The sequence below is a fragment of the Caenorhabditis briggsae genome, assembly GCF_000004555.2.
Source record: "Caenorhabditis briggsae complete genome, chrII, whole genome shotgun sequence".
Taxonomy (NCBI): Eukaryota; Metazoa; Nematoda; class Chromadorea; order Rhabditida; family Rhabditidae; genus Caenorhabditis; species Caenorhabditis briggsae.
In genome coordinates, this window is record NC_013486.2 from 12,512,430 (window position 1) to 12,534,171 (window position 21,742).

General features: G+C 36.6%; 2 protein-coding genes across 2 annotated transcripts in view; both read right to left on the reverse strand.

Moving 5' to 3' along the window:
- Positions 1–74: 74 nt before the first annotated feature.
- CBG19625 lies at positions 75–4,055 on the reverse strand (the record flags this gene model as incomplete). Its single annotated transcript, XM_002646876.1, has 10 exons — positions 75–199; positions 245–353; positions 559–918; positions 1,320–1,595; positions 1,649–1,755; positions 1,982–2,168; positions 2,710–2,841; positions 2,886–2,977; positions 3,137–3,246; positions 3,796–4,055. The coding sequence occupies 10 exons, from the start codon at positions 4,053–4,055 to the stop codon at positions 75–77; spliced, it is 1,758 nt and encodes a 585-aa protein (XP_002646922.1).
- A 6,610-nt stretch (positions 4,056–10,665) lies between these two features.
- CBG19623 overlaps positions 10,666–21,742 on the reverse strand; it is a gene marked incomplete at both ends in the record, with an annotated part of 11,795 nt that continues 718 nt past the window's right edge. The window contains 11 exons of the mRNA XM_002646875.2: positions 10,666–10,782; positions 11,507–11,674; positions 14,225–14,319; positions 14,525–15,853; positions 15,902–16,152; positions 16,273–16,415; positions 16,678–17,845; positions 17,939–18,055; positions 18,115–18,300; positions 18,374–18,519; positions 18,598–19,236. Of these exons, the coding sequence (XP_002646921.2) occupies positions 10,666–10,782; positions 11,507–11,674; positions 14,225–14,319; positions 14,525–15,853; positions 15,902–16,152; positions 16,273–16,415; positions 16,678–17,845; positions 17,939–18,055; positions 18,115–18,300; positions 18,374–18,519; positions 18,598–19,236 (4,359 nt within the window). The remainder of the gene's footprint in view (positions 10,783–11,506; positions 11,675–14,224; positions 14,320–14,524; positions 15,854–15,901; positions 16,153–16,272; positions 16,416–16,677; positions 17,846–17,938; positions 18,056–18,114; positions 18,301–18,373; positions 18,520–18,597; positions 19,237–21,742) is intronic.

A 21,742-nucleotide genomic window follows, 5' to 3' on the forward strand; every position in this document is an offset into this window, starting at 1 on the left:
AATTAAGAATTCAACATTAAAAATCGTTGATATAGGCACAGAACCCGTTTTTTAAACTAATTAAGTCGTATTAATTAAGTCTTTGGAATTCGATTATTCTTATTTGGAAACGTTGAACTCATTCGGATGTCTGCTATTGTTGTTAGCCGTCTTGCTTCTTTGGAATGCCGGATTCCATAGGCAAAGTAGATTAGAAGTCCTGAAAATTGTCAGTTTAGATATGAAGTTATAGGTCAAAACTCACCAACACCCATCCATACAAATAGCCGAAGCCACGTGGCAGATGTGAGATAGGACATCATGAAAACGTTGACAAGGAGGGAGAGACAAGGAAGGAATGGCACACAAGGAACCTGAAAGATAACTTCTGATGTATAGTCCGGACCAAATATTTTGACTTCTTCCGTGGAAGATAGTTAACTCTGAAGCCGTGAAACAATTGCCCAAATGTTTTGTTTTAGCGGAAATCGAGAGATTCAGAAGTTCTCAAATTCAAATATTCAAAAATTTAAAATCTCAAATGTTCAGAAATTCGAGAACCATAGAAGGAGTACTCACCTTGAAATTAGTCTTCAACGAATTTTGAGAATGTCCCAAAATAAATGCCATTATCAAAACTATACACAATCCATTGAATCCAACCGACACCTGACCATACCAACTTTCATAGAAACCAGTTCTAAATGTGAACGAGAGCCAGAAAAAGGAGGCTATCAATGCAGCAACAGCTAGAGATATGGATGTTCCAGATGGAAGAGATTCCCAAAAGTTTCGAGCAGGAATCCATGAGCTTAATTCTCCACCACCATCCATTCGTTTTTCATCTCCGTCGATCGGAGCGGATTGATAGCGAAGGACAAGGACAGAAGCGGAGACGAACGAATATGCAAAGAGGGTTCCGATTGAGAGGAATTCAACCTGTAAAAGTGATCAATATTTGATGAGATAGAATTGGGGATCTTATTTCGGTTGATCGAAAATCAGCGACCGCCGACCGACCGCCGACCCAGTAGACAGACAGCCGACCGAGCTGACCGATCGGACGGCGCGCCCACCGAATTCATGCAATTTCGCGTCAACCTGACAGAGAGCATTTGCGTACGCAGAATTTTAATTTAAGACACACTATTCAGTAAATGCGCTGGGTACGCAAACAATCTGGAATATTGACGCGCAAATGCAAGGATTCGGTGAGCAAGGTTGGGTTGGCATTCGGTTGGTCGGCCCGATTTCACGACCTAAATTTATGTAGGGCACAGTACCGAATCAAAGTACAGTACATGTTAAAGTACGAAGAGATACCGTATAAACCAACTCACCAATGCCTCAATATCAAAAACCAGCGAAATGACCGCATTGATCAATGTAAACACCACAATTGCGTTCAATGGAACCTTTGTATACGAATTTACTTGTGCCAACCATCCAAAAAGAAGACCATCATCTGCCATGGCATAAACAGCTCTTGGTAGAGCAAAAACTCCAGTGACCAAATTGTTGGATAGTCCGATTAGGGCTCCAATCGAGATGATGTATTTGACTACGGTACATCCACGAGCATCAAACGCTTCGGCGAATGGTGCAGTTGTATGGACCTTCAAGGAGCGAGTTTTGGAGAAGGAACAAGTTTGAAAGAATCAAAGCTTACCTGGTCATACGGAACCATCAATGTCAATGTGGAAGATACTAAAATGTAGAGAGTCATAATGACTCCGATACTCAGAAAAGTGGCAACAGGAATGGTTCGGTGGGGAGCTGGAAAACGGGATAATTATCTTTAATTTTCCTAATTTCAACTTTGAGCCAACATATCTCGGTTCCTGTCAAAGATATCAAAAAGTGGTCAACTGATACATTGTTCATCATAATATCACAAACATTTAATCAGTTGGCAAAATTTAGATATCTACAATGGCAATTGAGATAATTGAGCTTACACTTAGCAGTCTGAGACCCCTTTTAGGTTTTACGGTACGCTTACATTTAACTTCCTCTCCTGCGGTTGCCAAAACCTCAAAGCCGATATAGGAGAAGAAACATGTGGCAGCACCGGTAAGCGTTCCAGTGACACCATATGGGAAAAAATTGGATCGACCATCGGAAGTGGTACCTGTCCAATTGTTGAAATCAGCATAGCACATTCCAGAGATGATGACGATGGTAATGACCTGAATTATAGTAGTATTGGATTAATGCTTCTACTTCGGTCGGTTGAAGATTGGTCGCCGCCGAACGAGCCGACCGATCGCTCGACCGGTTAAATTTTCCAACCGAATGGAACCTTAACACAGTTCCAATAAGATATACAAAAACATATTTTTTAGCAATTTTGAGCATTTTCAGGAGTCTGGAGCTAGGCTGTCAAGTTTCCAATCAGCTTGAAAATTATGGAGGATGTAAAACAGACCTAGATTTAAAACTTTGCATTCACAGAATTTTTTGGAAATTCCTAGTTTTTCAGTTATTTATCGATTTCTGAAGGACACCTTTTTTCACATTTTCAGTACAAATTAAAGGGGTGTCTTTCAGCAATCGTCAAATATCTGAAAAACTAGGAATTGCAAAATGCAAAGTTTTCAATCTAGGTCTGTTCTACACCCTCCAAAATTTTCAAAGTGATCGTAAACTTGACAGTCGAGTTCCAGGCTCATGAAAATGATTTTTTAAAAACCGAGAATCAACTGAAAACGGTAGATCTATAAAACTTACAATAATATTCAAGACCACAAAACTTGTATTCACATGTGCTGAAACTTTGGATCCAATTCCAATCACAATGGCACACAGACAAATCAAAATGAATGATAGAACATCTGGATATGTAGAGAAGAATCCGCCGGGCTACAAATTTTTCATTTTTTGGTCATTTTCAGATAATTTCTTACCTCCCCCATCTCTCCCACCAATCCAATCGTTGTATTTTTCACATAATTGTCCAGAAGATTATCGAAATATGCGGACCAGGAGCGAGCAACAGCTGAAAATATGTGGTAAAGGTAAAAAGGGGCGGAGCCTATTTATTTTTTTCCTTTGACTGGCTGTAACTTTGACTAAAAGCGAAGAATCGATATGAAAATGTGTTTCATTCAAATATGTAACTAGTTTTAATCTGAAAGATTTGAAAAAAAGAACTCACCAGCATTCCCAATCATGTACTCAAGTGGGATGGTCCAGCCAACAATAAACGCCCAGAGTTCTCCAAATCCAATGTAAGTGTAGGTGTAGGCACTTCCAGCTCGTGGGAATCTGAAATTAGACCAGGATTTTCAAATTTTCTAACAGGGTAGATCAATAGATTGAAGATTTCGATTTTTGTATGAAAAGCCAATCTTTTGTATGATAAAGAAATCAGTCAGTTTTCGACCAAATTTTAAACTTTAAAAATATTTTTTTTTGGCTTGTTGCGAGCTTCAAAATAAGTATAAACATTGCTAGGGTTTCTCAATTTTTAGATTTTCGACTTTAAAGGCGCATGAGAGGAGTCGGAATTCAAAACTCTGGAAATTAGGTCATGTTTATACTCATTTTAAAGCTCAGGCCAAGCTTATCAGAAAAGTGATATTGATTTTTGTAATCTTCGACATTGTGAAAATACTATTTCAATTTTGAAATAAGTTTTCTCGGTTCCTGTAAACGATATAAAAAAGTTGTCAACTGGCAAAATGTTCATCATATAATATCAGCAATATTTTATCAGTTGATATTTTTTTGATTTATTTGACAGGGACTGAGATAAATAGGCTCTAGGTTAAAAGTTAGTGGGTCTTTCTATTAGAGGTTTTACGAATCACTCACCTCGCTCCAAATTCCGCATAACTAAACGCAGAAAGCAACGCTGCGATTCCAGCCAAAATGAATGAAAACACAATCGATGGTCCCGCCTGATTTCTGACTACAGTACCCGTGAGCACATATATCCCAGCTCCCATCATTTGACCCAAAGCCAAAAATGTGATATCCATAAGACCAAGACATCTGCGGAGGTTTGTGTCCAAATGGGAGTCCCCTTCAAATCTTTTCTTCCGCGTTATCGCTTTCCAGATTCGTGTTGTCATTTTTAGTGCTGAAAAGGGCAAAAGTTTTAGAAAACCTGTAATAGAAGGGCTCCCACATTTGAGCTCGATTATATGGGCTCCTATAAGAGATAGCAAAACTGTGTCAAATGATAAAATGTTTCTGATATTCTGATAAACAATTTACCAGCTGCCACATTTTCTATATCTTGCATAGGAATTGAGATAATTGAGCTCAAACTTGACAAGGTGGGGGCCCTTCTAGTGAAGGTTGTTTCGAAAAGCCGGAAGATCAGTGACAAGAATATGAAACTTGGAATGAAGATTCCGAAGTACAAATGAGAAATGCTATGGAAAAAGTTAATAACAGAAGAGAGAAACTTCCTGTTCGAAACTTATGAATTCTTTTATTTCTGAGAAAACAAAGAAGACGTTAGAGACTTTTGATTCTTGAAGAGACGTAGAGTAGCAAAAAATCACCGAAGACACTTTCACTTTTTCGTATTCCTTTTCTAACCATATCTGTGAAGAACGGAATTTCTCTTTTTTTCTCTTTTTTTTTGGCTTTTTTGGGTATTGTTCAGGACACAATGAAAAGTGTGAAAATTTCTTACTGGGTTTTTTTTCATGGAAAAAATGTTTCAAGGTACAAAAAAGTGGTATATCGTGTTTACACAAAAATTTTGACAGGAGAAAAAAAGTTTGATTCGGACAAGATGATAGATATTGATAGGTTTGTAATCAGTGATTTACAAAAGAGAAAATGAGGAAGTGAAAAGAAAAAAGATGATAATGATAGGAAGCGGTTTTATGGTTTTTAAAAACTCTTGGTTATCGAAAAACCTGTAAGGATTATCGGAAAATTTGTAAGGACATAATAGAAGGATCTCCCTACTTTTAACTTTGACCCAATTATCTCGGTTCTTATCATAGATATCAAAAAGTCGTCAACTGATAAAATGTTTATCATAATACCAGCGAAATTTTATTAGTTGACCGGTTTTCAACATCTTTTACAGAAATCGAGACAAATTGGCTCAAAGTTGAATGTTAGAGGGCCCTTCTATTACAAGTTTTACAGTATTTTTTACATTTTCATGAATTTAAGAACGCAAAAATTACAAATGTTTAGAAAAAGTTGTTTTTCGAAGAAAATAGAACTTCTCATGTCTAAAGTTAACAAACTGATGTTATTGAAATCAAACAAGAAACATGTTGATTACAAAAAAGAAATGTGTTGATTTCTTTTAGAAAAATGTCACCGTTCGTCGAAAAAAAGGGTGGGAAAAACAAAAAAATTTGGAACGAACTTAATACTTTTTTTCAGTTTTTCTAACTATCAATAAATTAGGTCAAAGTTTGAAAAATTGGAAAATAATACGCCCTCCATGTCTTCCTACCCCCATGCCCTCCAAACCATTAACTTTGAGCTCATCTCGGTTCCTGTGAAAGATATCAAAAAGTGGTAAACTGATAAAATGTTTATCTTAATATAAGCTACACAGGAACTGAGATAAATTTGTTCAAACTTGGCAGTTTGGGTGGGCTTCTATTAAAGGAAATACGACAATGCTTCCAAAACTTTGAGACTATATATCTTATTTCCTGTAGAAGATATCAAAAAGTTGTCAACTGACAAAAATTTTATCATAATGTCAGCAACATTTTATCAGTTAATCACTTTTTGATATCTCTCACAGTAACCTAGGTAAATTGGCTCAAAGTTAAAAGTAAGAAGAGGAGGGCGTGTCATTATTAGAGTATTTATGGTATATTTTACTAAACAAGGTCAAAGTTTTTTAAATTTAAATGAAAAAGTAAATTGAAAAATTCAAAATTTTTAAATCCAAAAAAATCAAAGGATGACTTCTGACTCAAATCTAATGAATCACAGAAACTTCCGGCATCCTGGAAATGTGTTTTTCCTTGGCGTTCGGCCATTTTTGTTAAAATGTAAATACGAAGAAAAAAGATGAGTCACAAAGAAAAGTTTTCTTGAAACTTGATGAAATTAGATTCCAATCAAAGACGAAAAATTGACACAATTAAGCGCGAAAAATCAAAAAAGTCACATGTTGTCAAATTTCCGGTAGACAACACCCCAACTAATTTGATGATTGATAAGGGCAATTAGGGTGTTTTTACATTAAAAAGATTGAAATTGAATCTTGAAATTTGAAATTTAGAAACTTTTAAAATTTTGGATTTTGTGTTTGGTTTGCGGACTCTTGGCATTCTCTAGGTATCTTGGCATTTCAAAATTTCAAAGTTTGGTAAATCTAGGAATCTAGCATTTTTTGAAAGTTGAAAGTCTTAAGCCAAGAATCTAGAACACAAAATTTCTAAAAAATAAAAAGCATCCAACAGTATAAAAAACGAAGCATCTGGAGGTAAAAAAAAGAGAAAACCGGCATGCCATGGTCACAAAGACACCAATTTCCTTCCTTTGACTTTTTCTTTCTCCCATTCTAATTTTCTGTATCTCTAAATCTCTTCAGAATATTCAATATCTCGTTTTTCGTTTTCTTTCCGATCCGTTTGTATCCACTGTGAGGCTATATAGGACAGGGAGGAAAAAGGATATCGGAGAAAATACATGTAATTTTGTAAATGGAGAAGAAGAAGAGGAAGAGGAAAAGGAAAAGTTGTAATTTTTGTGAAATATATAGATATGGACGGTCGGCGGATAGCGAAATGTATCAATTTGAAATCGGGGGAAGGTTTAGAAGGTTCAGAGAGGAAACAAAAGCAAGCGTGAAAGCATGTATACAACTAGTAATAAATCTGGGCAAAAAGATTCCGTAGTTTTTGAGATATGCGCCTTTAAAGAAGGGAGGGAGACGGTCTTGTTGTCTGCTATCTTTTTCAAAGGCGAATATCTCAAAACTACGGTAGTTACAAAAAAGTTTTCAACTACAAAAATAGAGCTCTATTTATGTTAAATATTTTTTCAGTTTTTTATAGCGAAAAAAATTGCGACCGGCTCATACAATTACCGGACAAACGTCAATTGATTTTACCTATTTTCAGTTCAAAATACCAAACTTTGAACCTCTACGAAAAGTGGTCCAGATTTTTTCGATTTGTCTGGAAATCACAGAGTATACTAAACCAATATAGAGCTACAATTTTGTAATTGACCGTTTTTTTTGCATAATGTCATTCAGATGAGATAAGCCGTTTGAAAATGTCTTGACTGCACTATTTTTGAAGGTTTTGGCACTTGGTTGGTTTCAAGCGGTTTATTTCATTTGAATGATTTTGTACAAAAAAGTTGCCAACTACAAAATTGAAGCACTATTTTTGTTTAATAGATTTTAAAAGTTCCAGTGTCATCCGACAAAATCTATTAAGTTTTTTAGGCTTTTAAAATTGAGTTGTTTCAACAAAAAATAGACAAAATTAATATACTTGTTTTAAGCTAGTACTGTTCCTTCAAAATCAGTTTTTGAGAGAAGTAGAAATGTAGAAATTTAGAAATTAATTAGAAGGATGTCAAGTTCAACGAATTTAGAACAAATGAATTCCCTAAGGGGACCTTTAAAGGCAAGAATCCACGGGTTCACAGCAACGGGTCGAAAACCGAGCCCCAGAAAACTTTTAGGCCATGCGAAATTAAATAATTTAAAAGTTGACGTGGATTTGACCTATTTAATTTCAATCAACGCACTGCAACGCTTGCTTTTTTCGCTCAACGTTTTAAAGTTTGATCCTCAGCCAACGAAATTTGACTCGTTGCGAAATTATTTTTGACGTTCGCTGGGGCGCGTTTGCCGACCAGGTTCTTTGAAATAGAGTGAGGTTCATCTAAAATTTGCTGGCAAACAACGAGAACCTGTAGTCGTCTCACAGTAATAATATTATGAAACCGAACTATTTATGTATGGGAACTTGGAGGACGCAAATTTTTCCCTCGTGGTTTGCCAAATCGTTTTTATGCAAATCATTTGTTGACATGAATTTCTGCATAGTTTTGAGGTCAACTCGATACGTGAAAATGTTCATTTTTACGTTTTTTTTTGGTATTTTGTAGTTATTAAGAAAAACTTTTTTGAAAGTTTCAAACTTTAAGATACAAAGAAATTGGTTTATGAAGAAAGGTCGATTTGTTGTAAATTGGATTTTTCTGATTACAAATCAGTTTGAAATGATAAGTTTCTATAAAAATTAAAAAAAAACTAGAAATCTCGAAAGCTTAAAAAAAGAGGCACTCTTCTAAAATTCTGACCCAACTATCTATCTGATAACCGTTTGATAATCATTCAACGTCATCGATTTTTAGTATTCAATGTGTTCTAGTCTTCTTCTCTCATCAACACATCATTCTGACCCCCTAATCACGTCATACCCATCCAAAAAACAATAGAAAATCGAAATACTCAAAAATCAAACATGGAAAATAAGAACAAAGTTTTGTGGATTTTTAAAGAAAGCTCTGAAAAATTCAACATCCGTTGAACTTTGTTCTTCAATCATAGAACAGTTATATATACCTAAATTTTCTCTCTCTCTCTCTCTCTCTCTCTCTCTCTCTCTCTCTTTATCTTTCTCTCATTCTGATATATCAAAACCAACAGGAAGTGAAATTTACTGATAATTTATGACTTTGGCAAAGCTATTAATCACTCGGTAATTAGATGAACCGATTGGCACAGTTCTCTTTTTTTTCTGAAAGAAAAAAAAGAAGTCGTAAAAAGGATAGATCTCGGACAGAATAAGAAAACTACTGTGACCTATTGAAAACACTTGTCATAAAGTTCTGTTCTCGTTAGAGGAAAAGGAGTTAGCGGTAGACTAATAAAACAGTCGGGGACATCAAAAAGAGGAAGGTAGTGATGAAATCTGATGATACTATTTTTGAGGACAAGAAGAAGTTAATTTTAGGGTTTTTAGACTTTACATACCTTTAACAAATCCTAGAAGGCCTTTACTTTGGACTCAATTATCTCTGTTCCTATGAGAGATTTCACAAATCTGTCAACTAATGAAATGTTTGTCACAATATCAGCAATATTTAATTAGCTAAAATGTTTCAGATGTCTCTCATAGGAACCGATATAGTTGAGCTGGAAGTGTAAGAATAGGATGAGATTCTATTTTGAAAATTGTCTACTTTGAATGTCTTAAAACATAGTAGATTTTGTCTGAGAAGCTTCAAAGTTTTAGGTCCACCAAACAACAATAGAGCTTCAATTTTGTAGTTGACAATTTTCTTGTAAAAATTCATCGAAATGAGATAAACCACTTGAAACCAACCGAGTACCAAAACTTCCAGAATTGACGTTGAGTTCATGATCATTACACTTTCAAGCGGTATATCTCATTTGGATGAATATTTGCAAAAAGTTGTCAACTACAAAATGTAAGCTCTGTTTTTGTTTAGTAGACCTGAAAAATTTCAGACTCGTTCGATCAAATCTGACGCCGAAATTCGACGATAAATCACATATTTGTTTTACTCAAACCGTCAACTTCGAGCTTATATATCTCAGTTCATATGATAAATATCAAAACTTTATCAACTAATAAAATTTTGATGATATTATGATAAACATATTATCCGTTGACAACTTTTCGATATCTCTCATAGGAACCGAAATATATAGGCTCAAAGTTGAACATTTCAGGAGCATTATATTAGATCTTTTACAGTAAATCACATAAAAGAAGTTCCAAATAACTCTAAAGCCACAAAGAACATTTCTTCCGACGAACTTTCCCTGATCTCTGGTTTCCTATAGGTTAAGATGCCGACTTAAAAATACAGTCGGCGATAATCTATGCATTTTTATAAATCAAAAGATCAGGGGGATTATTCTATTCTTTATTTTCTTTTTACTTCTCCAAACTTCCAGCCACCTGAACCGTCAACTTCGAGCTTAATTATCTCAATTCCTATAAAAGATATCAAAAATCTGTCAATTGATAAAATATAGGTGATTTCATGATAAACAATTTATCTGTTAACAAATTTTTGATATCTTCTGAAGGAGCCGAGATAATTGAGCTCAAAATTGAGAGCATTTGAAAATCTGAAAATCTGAACATTCGGAAAGAGAAAATTTCTTTTAAAAATTCATTGAATTTACACATTATGGACCAGAACCAGAAACAAAGTTAACAACCGATGAAATAAAAAAAAGAACATAGGGACGAGGGGAACAAAAAGCAATTAACACCATATAAAACGATTTGGGGGAAGAATCTTAGAATAAAGAAAGAAAGGACATGGAAATAGAAAAAGAAAAGCACATAGAAGACAGAAAAAAAAACGAAGAATTGGTCATAAAACCCGTGAAGACAGGAGAGGAGGAAATAAAATGAAATGATGGTGTGTGGAGGTCATGAGAACCATCAAAAAGAGAATAGTACAAAGAAATTAATTCCTGAGAAGATGGATTGAAGGGATTCAGAAGGTCAACTTTGAGTCTTTATATCTCGTTTCCTGAAGAAGATATCCAAAAGTGGTCAATTGATAAAATGCTTATCATTGAATTTTAATTATTTTGTCAGTTTACTAATTTTGAATATCTTTCACAGGAACCGAGATAAATTGGCTCAACGTTGGGATCCGTAAAAATTACATATTAAAAAGGACTGCAACTAGAAGAAATTATACATATAATGTGATTTTTGTAAGAAAAATAAAGCATCAATTTTTTCTTTTGAATGGATGAGGTTCTGGATATTGATGGCGTGATGAAGCGGGTAAATTCTCCGATCTATTCCAACGTTCGGAAAAAGGGAGGAGCTCGGAGGTGTTTTCTGGCTGAAATAAATTTGTGGTTTATTTGAAAACTATTTTTTAAAATCAAAATTTTCACTTTGACACCTTGCTGATCCCGTTAAACCTATTTAGAAGGGTCGGTCCTTCTATTTTTTCCAGCCATTTTCCGAAAGTTATCATCGAAACACTTCATGAAAATCTATCAATTTTACCGGAAGTGAGCAAAATTTTGAGCAAAAAAATTTTTTTCAACAAATTTCTGCGAAATTGTGGAATTTCCAGAGTTTTTTTTTTGACTGGAAATATACGGAAAATATTAATTTTAAACAGCGCATTTTGATGGGCACCCTTCTATTACAGGGGGCACTTCTAATACAGGTTTTACGGTATGTCGGATCAAAGTGTTTTATTAACACTGGTTAGCTTGGTTTATGCCAAAATATTGAAAACCCCTATGCACTTTGAGCTCAATTATCTCATTTCCTGTGAGAGGTATCAAAAATCCGTTAACTGATAAAATATTGGTGATATTATGATAATTATTTTATCAGTTGACAGATTTTTGACATCTCTCATGAGAACCGAGATAATTGAGCTCAAAGTTGGAATATAGTTGTCTCGTTCTTTCAAAAGGAAAACTGTTTTTTTCACCTTGATTTTTGTATCTTACTATTAGAATAAAAAGACTCAGAAACCGAAATAATCAAGGTGAAAACATTGAATTTCTAAATTTCATTTTTTTTTATTAAACGGTCGTTTCACTCACATTGTTTCTCGATTTTTCGATCTTTCTCTTTTCCTGAGGATTCCTTCTTCCCTTTGGCTGGTTGGTGAATGGTCTCCTGCTTCTTCTGGATGGTTGGGGCTCCTCCTGCACTTCTTCGACGTCTCCTATTTCTTTTTCTGCCTCGGTTTCTCTTCTGACCGGTTCATTCTGAAAAATGCACTTATTTTTAAGCTAAATATTGTTTGAAATGCCGTATAAAGATTTCAAATAAAGATTTTTTTAGCTGTTAGCTTCAGAATGAACATTTTGCAGGTGAACCTATGAAACTCACAGAAGATGTTTTTCTTTGGACTCAATTATCTCAATTCCTTTGAAAGATAACAAAAATTTGTCAACTGATAAAATATGGGTGATATTATGATAAACAATTTATTAGTTGGCAGATTTTTGATATCTCTCAAATAAACCGGCACTCTTCTAGAATCACGGAACGAAAAAAAAATCACGGAACGAAAAATAAAACCACGGAACGAAAAATAAAATCACGGAACGAAAATTTTGGGTAATCCAAAAATTGCTAGGACCTTCATTCAAGTACTATCCTGAAATCTAACCTTGACATTACATTTTTTTTGCTCAGTATCCAAAATGACACCCGAAATGTGGTATATTGAGTTCTTAAGGTACACTAGTTGATAGCGTACATGGTTAATAGGTTACATAGGACCTTTCCCAGATGTACTGAGAATCATGGGACATATGAGAGTTAGGTTAGAGGCTGCAACGAGCAGAGTTATCAAACCCCATCGTTTTTTGGGTGTCCCACATGAAGGAAACATGATGGTTCAGCCTAAGCCTATAATTGAAGAAATCTTTTCTAATTCAAAATTAGTCTTCTTGGGACAAAATATCGGTCCGGAATAAGAATAGTCTTGGGCGAAATTGAGTAGAAATCGTGGCATGAAATTTCTTGCCTCGGATTTTTCATTTTTCCAAAATTCGATGATATTTTTGGGTTGAGGAAGCTTTTTTCAACCACTTCTTTCAGGCTCTTTCAGGCTGAAACGCCATGCTTCTTTTATCTGGAACACCCTAAAATGTCAGCAAGCTCAATAACTGCTCGATGTAGCTTCAAACTGAGTTTTCAGATGTTCTACAGGTCCTATGTAACCTGTTAACTAGCGTATCTTAAGAAATTGATATACCCTTTTTAGTATACCTTGGGTATTGGAAAAAGTAAAATTGATGCCAAAGTAAGTATTACGGATACTACTCGTCAAACTAAAGAAGATAGAAGTTTTTTTGGATTACCCAAAACTTTCGTTCCGTGATTTTATTTTTCGTTCCGTGATTTTTTTTCGTTCCGTGATTCTAGAAGAGTGCCAATAAACCGAGATAATTGAGCTCAAAGAGCACGTGTGGAGTATGCTTCTATTTGATTATCACTATTTGGCATCTCTTGCAAAAATCCGAACCATTTTTTCACTCACATCATTATTGCTCGATGTTTCCGTCTTTCTTTTTTTCGGAGGATTTCTTCTTTTCCCTGGCTGATTGGTAGCTGGTCTCTTTCCTGTTTTGGATGATCGGGGCTCCTTCTGCTCTTCGTCTTCTTCACCTTCTTCTCCTTCTCTGACTCTCCTTGATGGTACCGGCTGGTCCTGAAAAAATTAATTATGTATAACTTACTAAATACTGGTCAAATATCGCATGAAAATTTTGAATACAGATTTTTAGCGATTATTACTCTTGTCCGAAATCAATGCACGTTGCGGCCGAGAAAACAAAGGTGGGCGGAGCTTAACGCCCACAGAGAGAACGCTACTGTATTTTTCAAATTATTGCACGCGCCTTTAAACAGTACCTCAACATTTGTTGAATTTTTGCCTTTTTATCTTATTTTTTCGCTTATTTCTGTCTAATTTTGTCTAATCCTTATAAATCTTTAATTTATTCCCCTTATAAAACATAAAAACAGTCAATTTTGGGGGCAAAAAAAAATCCGAAGTACGGTAGGTTTAAAGGCACATGCATTAATTTGTAGTTTTCGCTGTTCGACCGACGATGCGATTTTGTGTTAATTTTCGGCCGCAACGTGCATTGAAAATAGACAACAACACAGTCTCCCACAGAACATTTCCGAACTGCAAATTAAATTTTGATCTACAGAACAAAATTTTGGCGCGATCACAATTGCAGGTCTAAAGCCATATTTTCAGGATTTTTCATCAGGTTTTGTGGAGATTCAAGATGGTTCAAATCATTCTTAAAACATTAATTATTGGTTATAGAATCCTGTATGGACTTTTTCCGGAAGAAAAAATTTCAAAAATGGTCATTTTTGAAAGTTTTTTACAGAAAAAATGTATCTCCTCTTTCAGTTTTTGACATTTCTAGGAGTTCTTTAGCTCAAAAAAACCGCAATGATTTACTCTTCATTTTGTATAGATGAATTTTTGATCCGTCTGACAGAACTTTTTTTTTAATCAAAAAACCACACGAAATTGCACGAAATCGCATTTTTTTCTTTGGGCTCAATTATCTCAATTCCTTTGAAAGATAACAAAAATTTGTCAACTGATAAAATATAGGTGATATTATGATAAACAATTTATTAGTTGACAAATTTTTGTTATCTTTCAAAAGAACCGAGATAATTGAGCTCAAAATGCAGGTATAGGCTAGGCCTGTATGAGATCATCACTGTTTGACATCTCTTACAGAATTCGAGATAACCAAAACCAATTTTTTACTCACATCATTATTGCTCGAATTTTCGGTCTTTCTCTTTTTTGGAGGGTTCCTTTTTCCCTTTGGCTGGTTGGTGGCTGGTCTCTTGCCTTTTCTGGATGCTCGAGGTTTGTTATGCTCAACTTCTTCTTCTTCTTCTTTGTCTCCTTCTTCTTCTTCTCCTTTTCTGACTCTCCTTGATGGTTCCGGCTTCTCCTGAAAAAATCAACTATGTAAAACTGAAATATTGGTTAAATATCGTATGAATATTTCGAATTGATTATTTTGCTATGCGCTTCATAGTTAAATTTCAGGAACGTGGATCACATCTCTGATGATCTTCAGCCTCCTCCTTCTCTCCATTCTCGCCTGGAGCATCCTCCACATTTCCTATAAAACTCACTGCAGAAAGTGTTCGGGATTGTTGATTCCGATCTTCCCCGACGGATGTCTCCTGTTCCTCTTCTCCAATCTCGACCGAAGAATCCTCTACATTTCTGGTCAGGTCATCCTCCAGACTTTCATAAATGTCCTCTACGGGAAGGCATCCAGACATATCATTACCTCGTCGCTCCTCCTCCTCCAGTTCCCGTATAACCCTCATGACCTCCTGCTCATCTTCGAAATTCCAAACTCGAGCATCATATTCATCTTCGTCCTTATCTTCTTGTCTGTCTTCAGATCCTCTTCTGAATCTCCTGGGTGGGCCTGGCTCCCGATCTTCATTTCCGTTCTCCCTAAGGCCATACGCATCATTTCCTGATCCTTTAAAGTTGTTTACTTGGATGAACAGCTCCTCGTTTTGGTCAACTCGAATCAACCTTCCCACCTCCGGATTCCTAGCTTTCCGATGACCTTCATCTTCTTCTTCATTTTCGTCATCTCTCACAGTTTTATCTTCAGAATGGTTGTCTTCTTGATAATCCTGATGTGGATCATAGGATCTGGAAGACGTCGGTGGCTCATTAAAGCCCGCTTCGAAACTATACCAATCGAATCGGTATTCGTGTTCCAGGAAATTCTCTTCGTTGTCCGCTCGAAAAGCATAAGGATCCAATTCGAATATCTGTTCAGGAACGTCGTCTTCTCGATGATCCTGACGTGGAGCATCGGATCGAGAAGGACGAGCTGGTCTTGAAGATGTTGATCGCTCCCTAAATCCAGTTTCGAAATCGTACTCATCTTCATCGTATTCGTACGGGATGTTGTCTTCCGAGTCTCCTTCATATTCTCGATGGTGCTGATCTGAATAGGATGAAGCAGGTGGTCCAGGGTGGACCTGGTTATCATGGTCATCGTCTTCTTTTCCTTCTGCATCTCTCACAGCTGCGTATGGAGATTGAAGACGTCGATGGTGTATTGAAGACGTCGATGGCTCCCTAAATCCAGTTTCGAAATCGTACTCATCTTCATCGTATTCGGACGGGACTCTGCCTTGCACGCCATCTCTTTCATATTCTCTAAGAGCTGGAGATGAAGAAGCACCAATAACGTCGTCATCTTCTTGAGCTTGACTGATTTGATCTACGACCTCAGGGGCTACAAACATGATACTTTCCGAATCGATCGCAGAGCTTAGAGCTTCTTCTGGAGCATCCCGAATTCCTTGATCTTGGTTGACATCACCAGAACCATCTTCGCTTCCTCCAGAACTTTCTGGAAAATTGTTTTAAATAATTTTCAAAACATTTTGTTAATTCATACCTGGATCCTCTGCAGATTGCTCTCCTTCTCTAGCGTCGATTTCCATCTCTTGTTGATCATCATATCCATTGTGAGTCTTTAGAGCTTCCAAGCTATCGCGAGCTTGTTCGCAGGGGCCTGCTTGATCCTCGTCATCATGATCATTAATGTCTTCAACAACCATCTCATGCTCTGGCAGATGCTCGCCTTCTTCCTGTTCCACCTCTTCTTGCACGCCATTGGTAGCTGAGGTGGAAGACGTCAGAACATAACTGTAATTTGAAGATTTTGGCAATCTTATTCAATCAAAAGAATCCCGTTGTATCTCAATTAAAGCCTTTTTTCGTAAAATTGTCTTAATGATTTCCTAAATTTCAAGAAAAAAATATTACGATTGTCTTCGAATCAGTTCCGGATGTACTGCCGACAGGACCACTTCATAAAACTCCTCAGCACGCTCCAGATCATCCTTTGACATGGGAAGTTGGTCGTAGGGCTCGCGTTCTAAGAAGTAATGAGGTGCAGGACAACCTTGCTGAAATTAAGAGAAACATTTTTGATCTGTTATCTTTACTTTTAAACATCATCAAATTCTGTGTGTGAGTGAGTTTGTCCGTTTGTTCCCGGGTCGCCGACCTTAGCGAAGTCACTGATGAACCAAAAATTTACAAATTTTCACAGATAACGCGAAATAGCAGCGAGATGATGCCGGACTTTTTTTATTCAGAAAAAAAACTTGTCTAACATTTTTCAGATACATATCTTCCTATGCTAGTTATTCAAAGTTAAAGAATTACCTTTCTCGAGTCTGCAATAGAACAAAGATTTTTCAACTCCTCAGTGTCCGCCAGTGGTATATCCTCGAGCAGCCTCGCGGTCATTTCTTGCAGTATCAATTGTCCCACGTTGTTAGTGTATTGCAGAAGAGCCCTGTTGATTTCTGTGGGGGTGTCCGGCACGTGTAAGGGTTGTTGAGGAGCATCCGTAGGTTGTCCGGAGGGGATTTGCTGGTGGGTGGACGACGTTGATGACGATGTTGATGGAAGGCATTGATCTTCATGAGTTGATGGTTGCGGTTGCTGAGGAGCCGGTGGAGAGATGACTGCTTCTTGTGATATATCTTCTTCCTCCTCGTCGTCATGTCCATCAACGTCGACCTCCAGATGAACATGTTCCGATCCGAATGAATTTTGGTGATTCTCATCAACATTTCCACGGTCAAGAGCTTCTTCTGGAACACCTCCTGTCACTTCATTCTGATTCGCTTCGCTGTTTCTAGATACTTTTGTAGCTTCCAATGTACTTTTGTAGCTTTCAATATCATTAGAACCACCTTCGCTTCCATCCAATTTTTCTGAAGTCTCAGGAGTGGCAGCAGAGTTGGTAGTCTTCTGGTTCTTTGTTTGGTAGTCTTCTTCTGGTTCTTCTAGCCCTTCCTCTAGATCTTCCTCTTCAACCTCTCGAACATTCGAGATGACATAGTAAGAAGCTTCAGCTGGATCCTCATCTCGGTCTTCATTTTCCACATGGTTTGCCTCACTAATCGGTTTGTAAACTTCTCTAGGGATGCCTTCTGCCTCCTGATCAGCAACGTTGTCTTCTCTGTCATTCTGATGTGGATCGTAGGATCGAGATGTTCCAGCTGGTCTTGAAGATCCAACGGCGTCTTCCTCCAACATACTGGATCCTCTTGGATTTTCATTCATTCCTTCCGAATCAATAGATCTTCGCAGATCATTAGGGTTGAAAGATGCTTCTGGAGCATCCCCTTCATCGTTGGGATACTGTTCTGGTGCGTTCACTTCGTTTTCATCTTCATCTTCAGCAGCAATTCCAGCGTCTGGATCTTCAAAGAAGTCGTCGTCCAGGTCAATGTCTGGGCTCACAGCAGCACTTCTATCATCCAGTCCATTCCCGAGGACTGTGGAACGATCGGAGTCATGATCATCAGGCCACCACTGTTGGCTGAAATTTTGAAGAGTTCGGTCTGAATCTTTTTTTTTCAGTTCCAAAAGTTTATTACTGTTGTTTTCCTAAATTTCGAAAAAATCAGCTTACCCTCGCTGTGGGGCCTCCTCCTCATCTTCATCTTCACGATCTTCGCCTTCAGAGTTTGGATCTTCAACGAATTCGTGTTCTCCTTCGTCATCTACGTCCATGTTTGGGCTCACAGCGCTTCAAAAAATCCTTCTGTCATTTTCCTAACTTTCAAAAAAAAAATAAAAGCGGCTTACCCTTGACCTTCAACTTCAGCTGCTTCAGCTACGTCTCCAGAGTTTGGATCTTTCAAAAACTCGTATCCTTCATTGTAATCATCAGGCGCAAAATGTTGGGCCATTGAAATGATTTCTGTGATCGACGGACGTCTAGGAGACGTGCGCACTTCAGCTTGAGCTGCGGTGGAAGACCTCGGAATAAACCTGAAATTTTAAGACTTTGGTAACTACTTTCAATGGAAAGAATGCTTCCTAAAATGAATAAAACATATATTACCATTGTCTTCGATTGATTTCTTTATGCAATACCGAATGAACCGCATCGAAAAACTTCTGCGCACTTATCAAATCTTCCGGAGTCGCGCGTTGTCTGTCGGAGTCCGGGCGGCGATCTCCAACGTCGACGGATGGTGTATCTCCATTCTGAAATCAAGATGAGCATTCTTATTTTGTTTTGGAAGCTTATGCATGTATTTTTAGATATTAAAACTATAGAATTACTTTTCTGAAAGCCGTAGCATACCAAAGGCTCTCCACCTCTATGGTAGTGGCATTTTGTATATTAGCGATCAGCGTATCGGTCATCAATTCCACCTTCCATTTTCCGATGTTTTCCAGGCGTTCCAGAAGAATTGTTATGACTTTTGTAGCGTTTCCTTTCGGCACAGCTGGAGGAGCAGGGGTAGGTTGGCCAGAAGAAAGTGTCCCAGATGTACTTGGACCTGGGCTTTGGAAATACGACGTTGACAGACCAAGTTGCTCACAATGTGCCTCGTGGACCTGTGCGACCAATGGATTTCTCAAATACTCCTGGAATTTGAGCATGAGTTCCTCTTCGTTTTCATTCGATTCTATGAGGTTTAGAAGATGGAGACGACCAGCTTTGAGATTTTGGAAGTTTAGAAATCGTTCCACCTCGACTGGAGGATATGGTGGAGCTTGCTGATGTTGTGGTGGTGCTTGATGTGGATTTTTGGGGGGTTCGGGTTGAGGATTTGAGGTAGAGGTGGTTGATGGAGGCATAGCGTCTGAAAATACTGAAGTGTTTGAAAATTGGAAGAAGAAACTACATAGGTTAGAACTAGATTCACAGCCTAAAAACGAAGAAAAAGTGTTAGGATTCGTCTGGTTAACGAAACACTCTAATAGAAGGTCAACCTAGACTTGCAATTTGAGCTCCATTATCTCAATTTCTATAAGAGATATCACAAATCTGTAACTTGATAAAACGTTTATTACAATATCACCAAAATTTGTCAATTGGCAGATTTTTGATATATCTTATAGAAGATGAGATAATTGTGATAATGGAGATAATGGAGATCAAAGTAAACGTATAGAACACAATCTACTATGTTTTTAGACATACATAGCACGGTCTCCCACAGAACATTTCCGAACTGCAAATTAATTTTTGATCGACAGAAAAAAAAATTGGCGCGACCACAATTGCAGATCTAAAACCATAATTTCAGAATTTTTTATCTGATTTTGTGGAGATTGAATATAATTCAAATGATTCTTAAAAAATTAATTAGTGGTTATAGACTCCTGTATGGTCCTTTTCCGGAAGAAAAATTTCAAAAATGGTCATTTTTGAAAGTTTTTTACAGAAAAAATGTATCTCCTCTTTCAGTTTTTGACATTTCTAGGAGTTCTTTAGCTCAAAAAAACCGCAATGATTTACTCTTCATTTTGTATAGATGAATTTTTGATCCGTCTGACAGAACTTTTTTTATAATCAAAAAACAACTTAAAAATGCGATTTTGTGCAATTTCGTGAGGTTTTTTGATTATAAGAAAAGTTTCATCAGACGAATCGAAAATTCATCCATACAAAATGAAGAGTAAATTATTGCGGTTCTTTTGAGCTATAAAATTTCTAGAAATGTCAAAAACTGAAAGAGGAGATACATTTTTTCTGTAAAAAACTTTTAAAAATGACCATTTTTGAAATTTTTTCTTCCGGAAAAGGACCATACAGGAGTCTATAACCACTAATTAATTTTTTAAGAATCATTTGAATTATCTTCAATCTACACAGATAAAAAATTCTGAAATTATGGTTTTAGATCTGCAATTGTGGTCGCGCCAATTTTTTTTCTGTAGATCAAAAATTAATTTGCAGTTCGGAAATGTTCTGTGGGAGACCGTGCATAATTTGATACTTTCAAAAAACTAGATAATATTAACCAATTTTTGGCTGATACTGTACCAGAAAATTTTGTCAGAGAAGGCAGAAAATGAAGGATATTGTAGAATAAAAACATCTTAACGAGTGTTGTGCGAAGGTATGGTTACTTCTAGTCTCAATATCTTGGCTCCTATGCAAGATATTAAAAACCGGTCAACTGATAAAATGTTTGTGATATTATGATGAACAATTTATCAGTTGACCACTTTTTTATATCTTTGACAGGAATCGAGATAATTGAACTCGAAGTTAAAAGCTAGGGGACCCTGCTATACAGGTTTTACGGCAATTCTTAGCTCCTGTGGAACCGAAGCTCAAAAAAGTAGAAGTACTGCTCATTATCAAGCTCATTAGAGTGACAAGTGAACTATTGATAACAGAAAGCGGCGACAAAAAAATAAGTTATTCGCGTTCTTATCAGTTTTCGGAATGGCGATATCGAGGAAACAGTACATTGGGCTGTGTGGCTTGTCAATAAATTTTGAATAGAAAAGGAGAACGGAAAAGAGAGTGCGAAAGGCGAACTATATTTTTCTTTATGTACTGGTTGTCAGAAAAAAAAAGAAATAAACGATAAATGTATGAATTTATGACAAAGAGGGGCACACAAGACAAGAGATGGAACTGCACACATAATGCAAAGAAGATACGATGGATGGGAACATGTATGTAAGAGGGAAATGTTGGCATGACTTTGAATAGCAAACTACGGTAGTTTCTTGTTCTCTTGATTCCCTTTCATTCACATCTCGCAAACGAATGTTTTTGAAAGAGAAAAAAGAGCGATATGTGTTCAAATCGATCTGCATTCAACCGATATGTAAACCGTGAGAAATTGCTTGAGGAAATCCAAAATAAGTTCTCCGTTTGAAAAAAAAACGAGTAATTGAAGCAATACATTCAATGGTCGATACCGTAAAACCTGTAATAGAAAATCCCTTTAACTTTGAACTTTGACCTAATTTATCTCATTTCTTGTGAAAGATATCAAAAAAGTTGTTCACTAATATATTGTTCATCATAATATCAAAAGTGTTCTGTCAAATAATCACTTTTTGATATCTTTAACAGGATTCTAGATAAATTGGCTCAAACTTGACAGAATGGGGTCTTTCTATTACAGGTTCAACGGGAACTGAATAGAAATAAGATCAAGAGGGATAGATTTTCAATTTACCAAATATAATCGTCTTCTTTTTGATAATTAGACAAAGCCAAAAATGCTAATTTGGATCGAAATCGCAAGATACAAGAAAATACATTTTCCCCAGCACACACATCCATTACTAGAGCCGAGGATCGAATTCTAGAAAGTAGGTACCGTAAAACCTCTAATAGAACGACACCCGGAACGTCCACTTTGAGCCTATATATCTCACTTCTTGTGAAAGATATCAAAAAGTGGTTAACTAGTAAAATGTTTATCAGGATATCAGCAACATTTTACTAGTT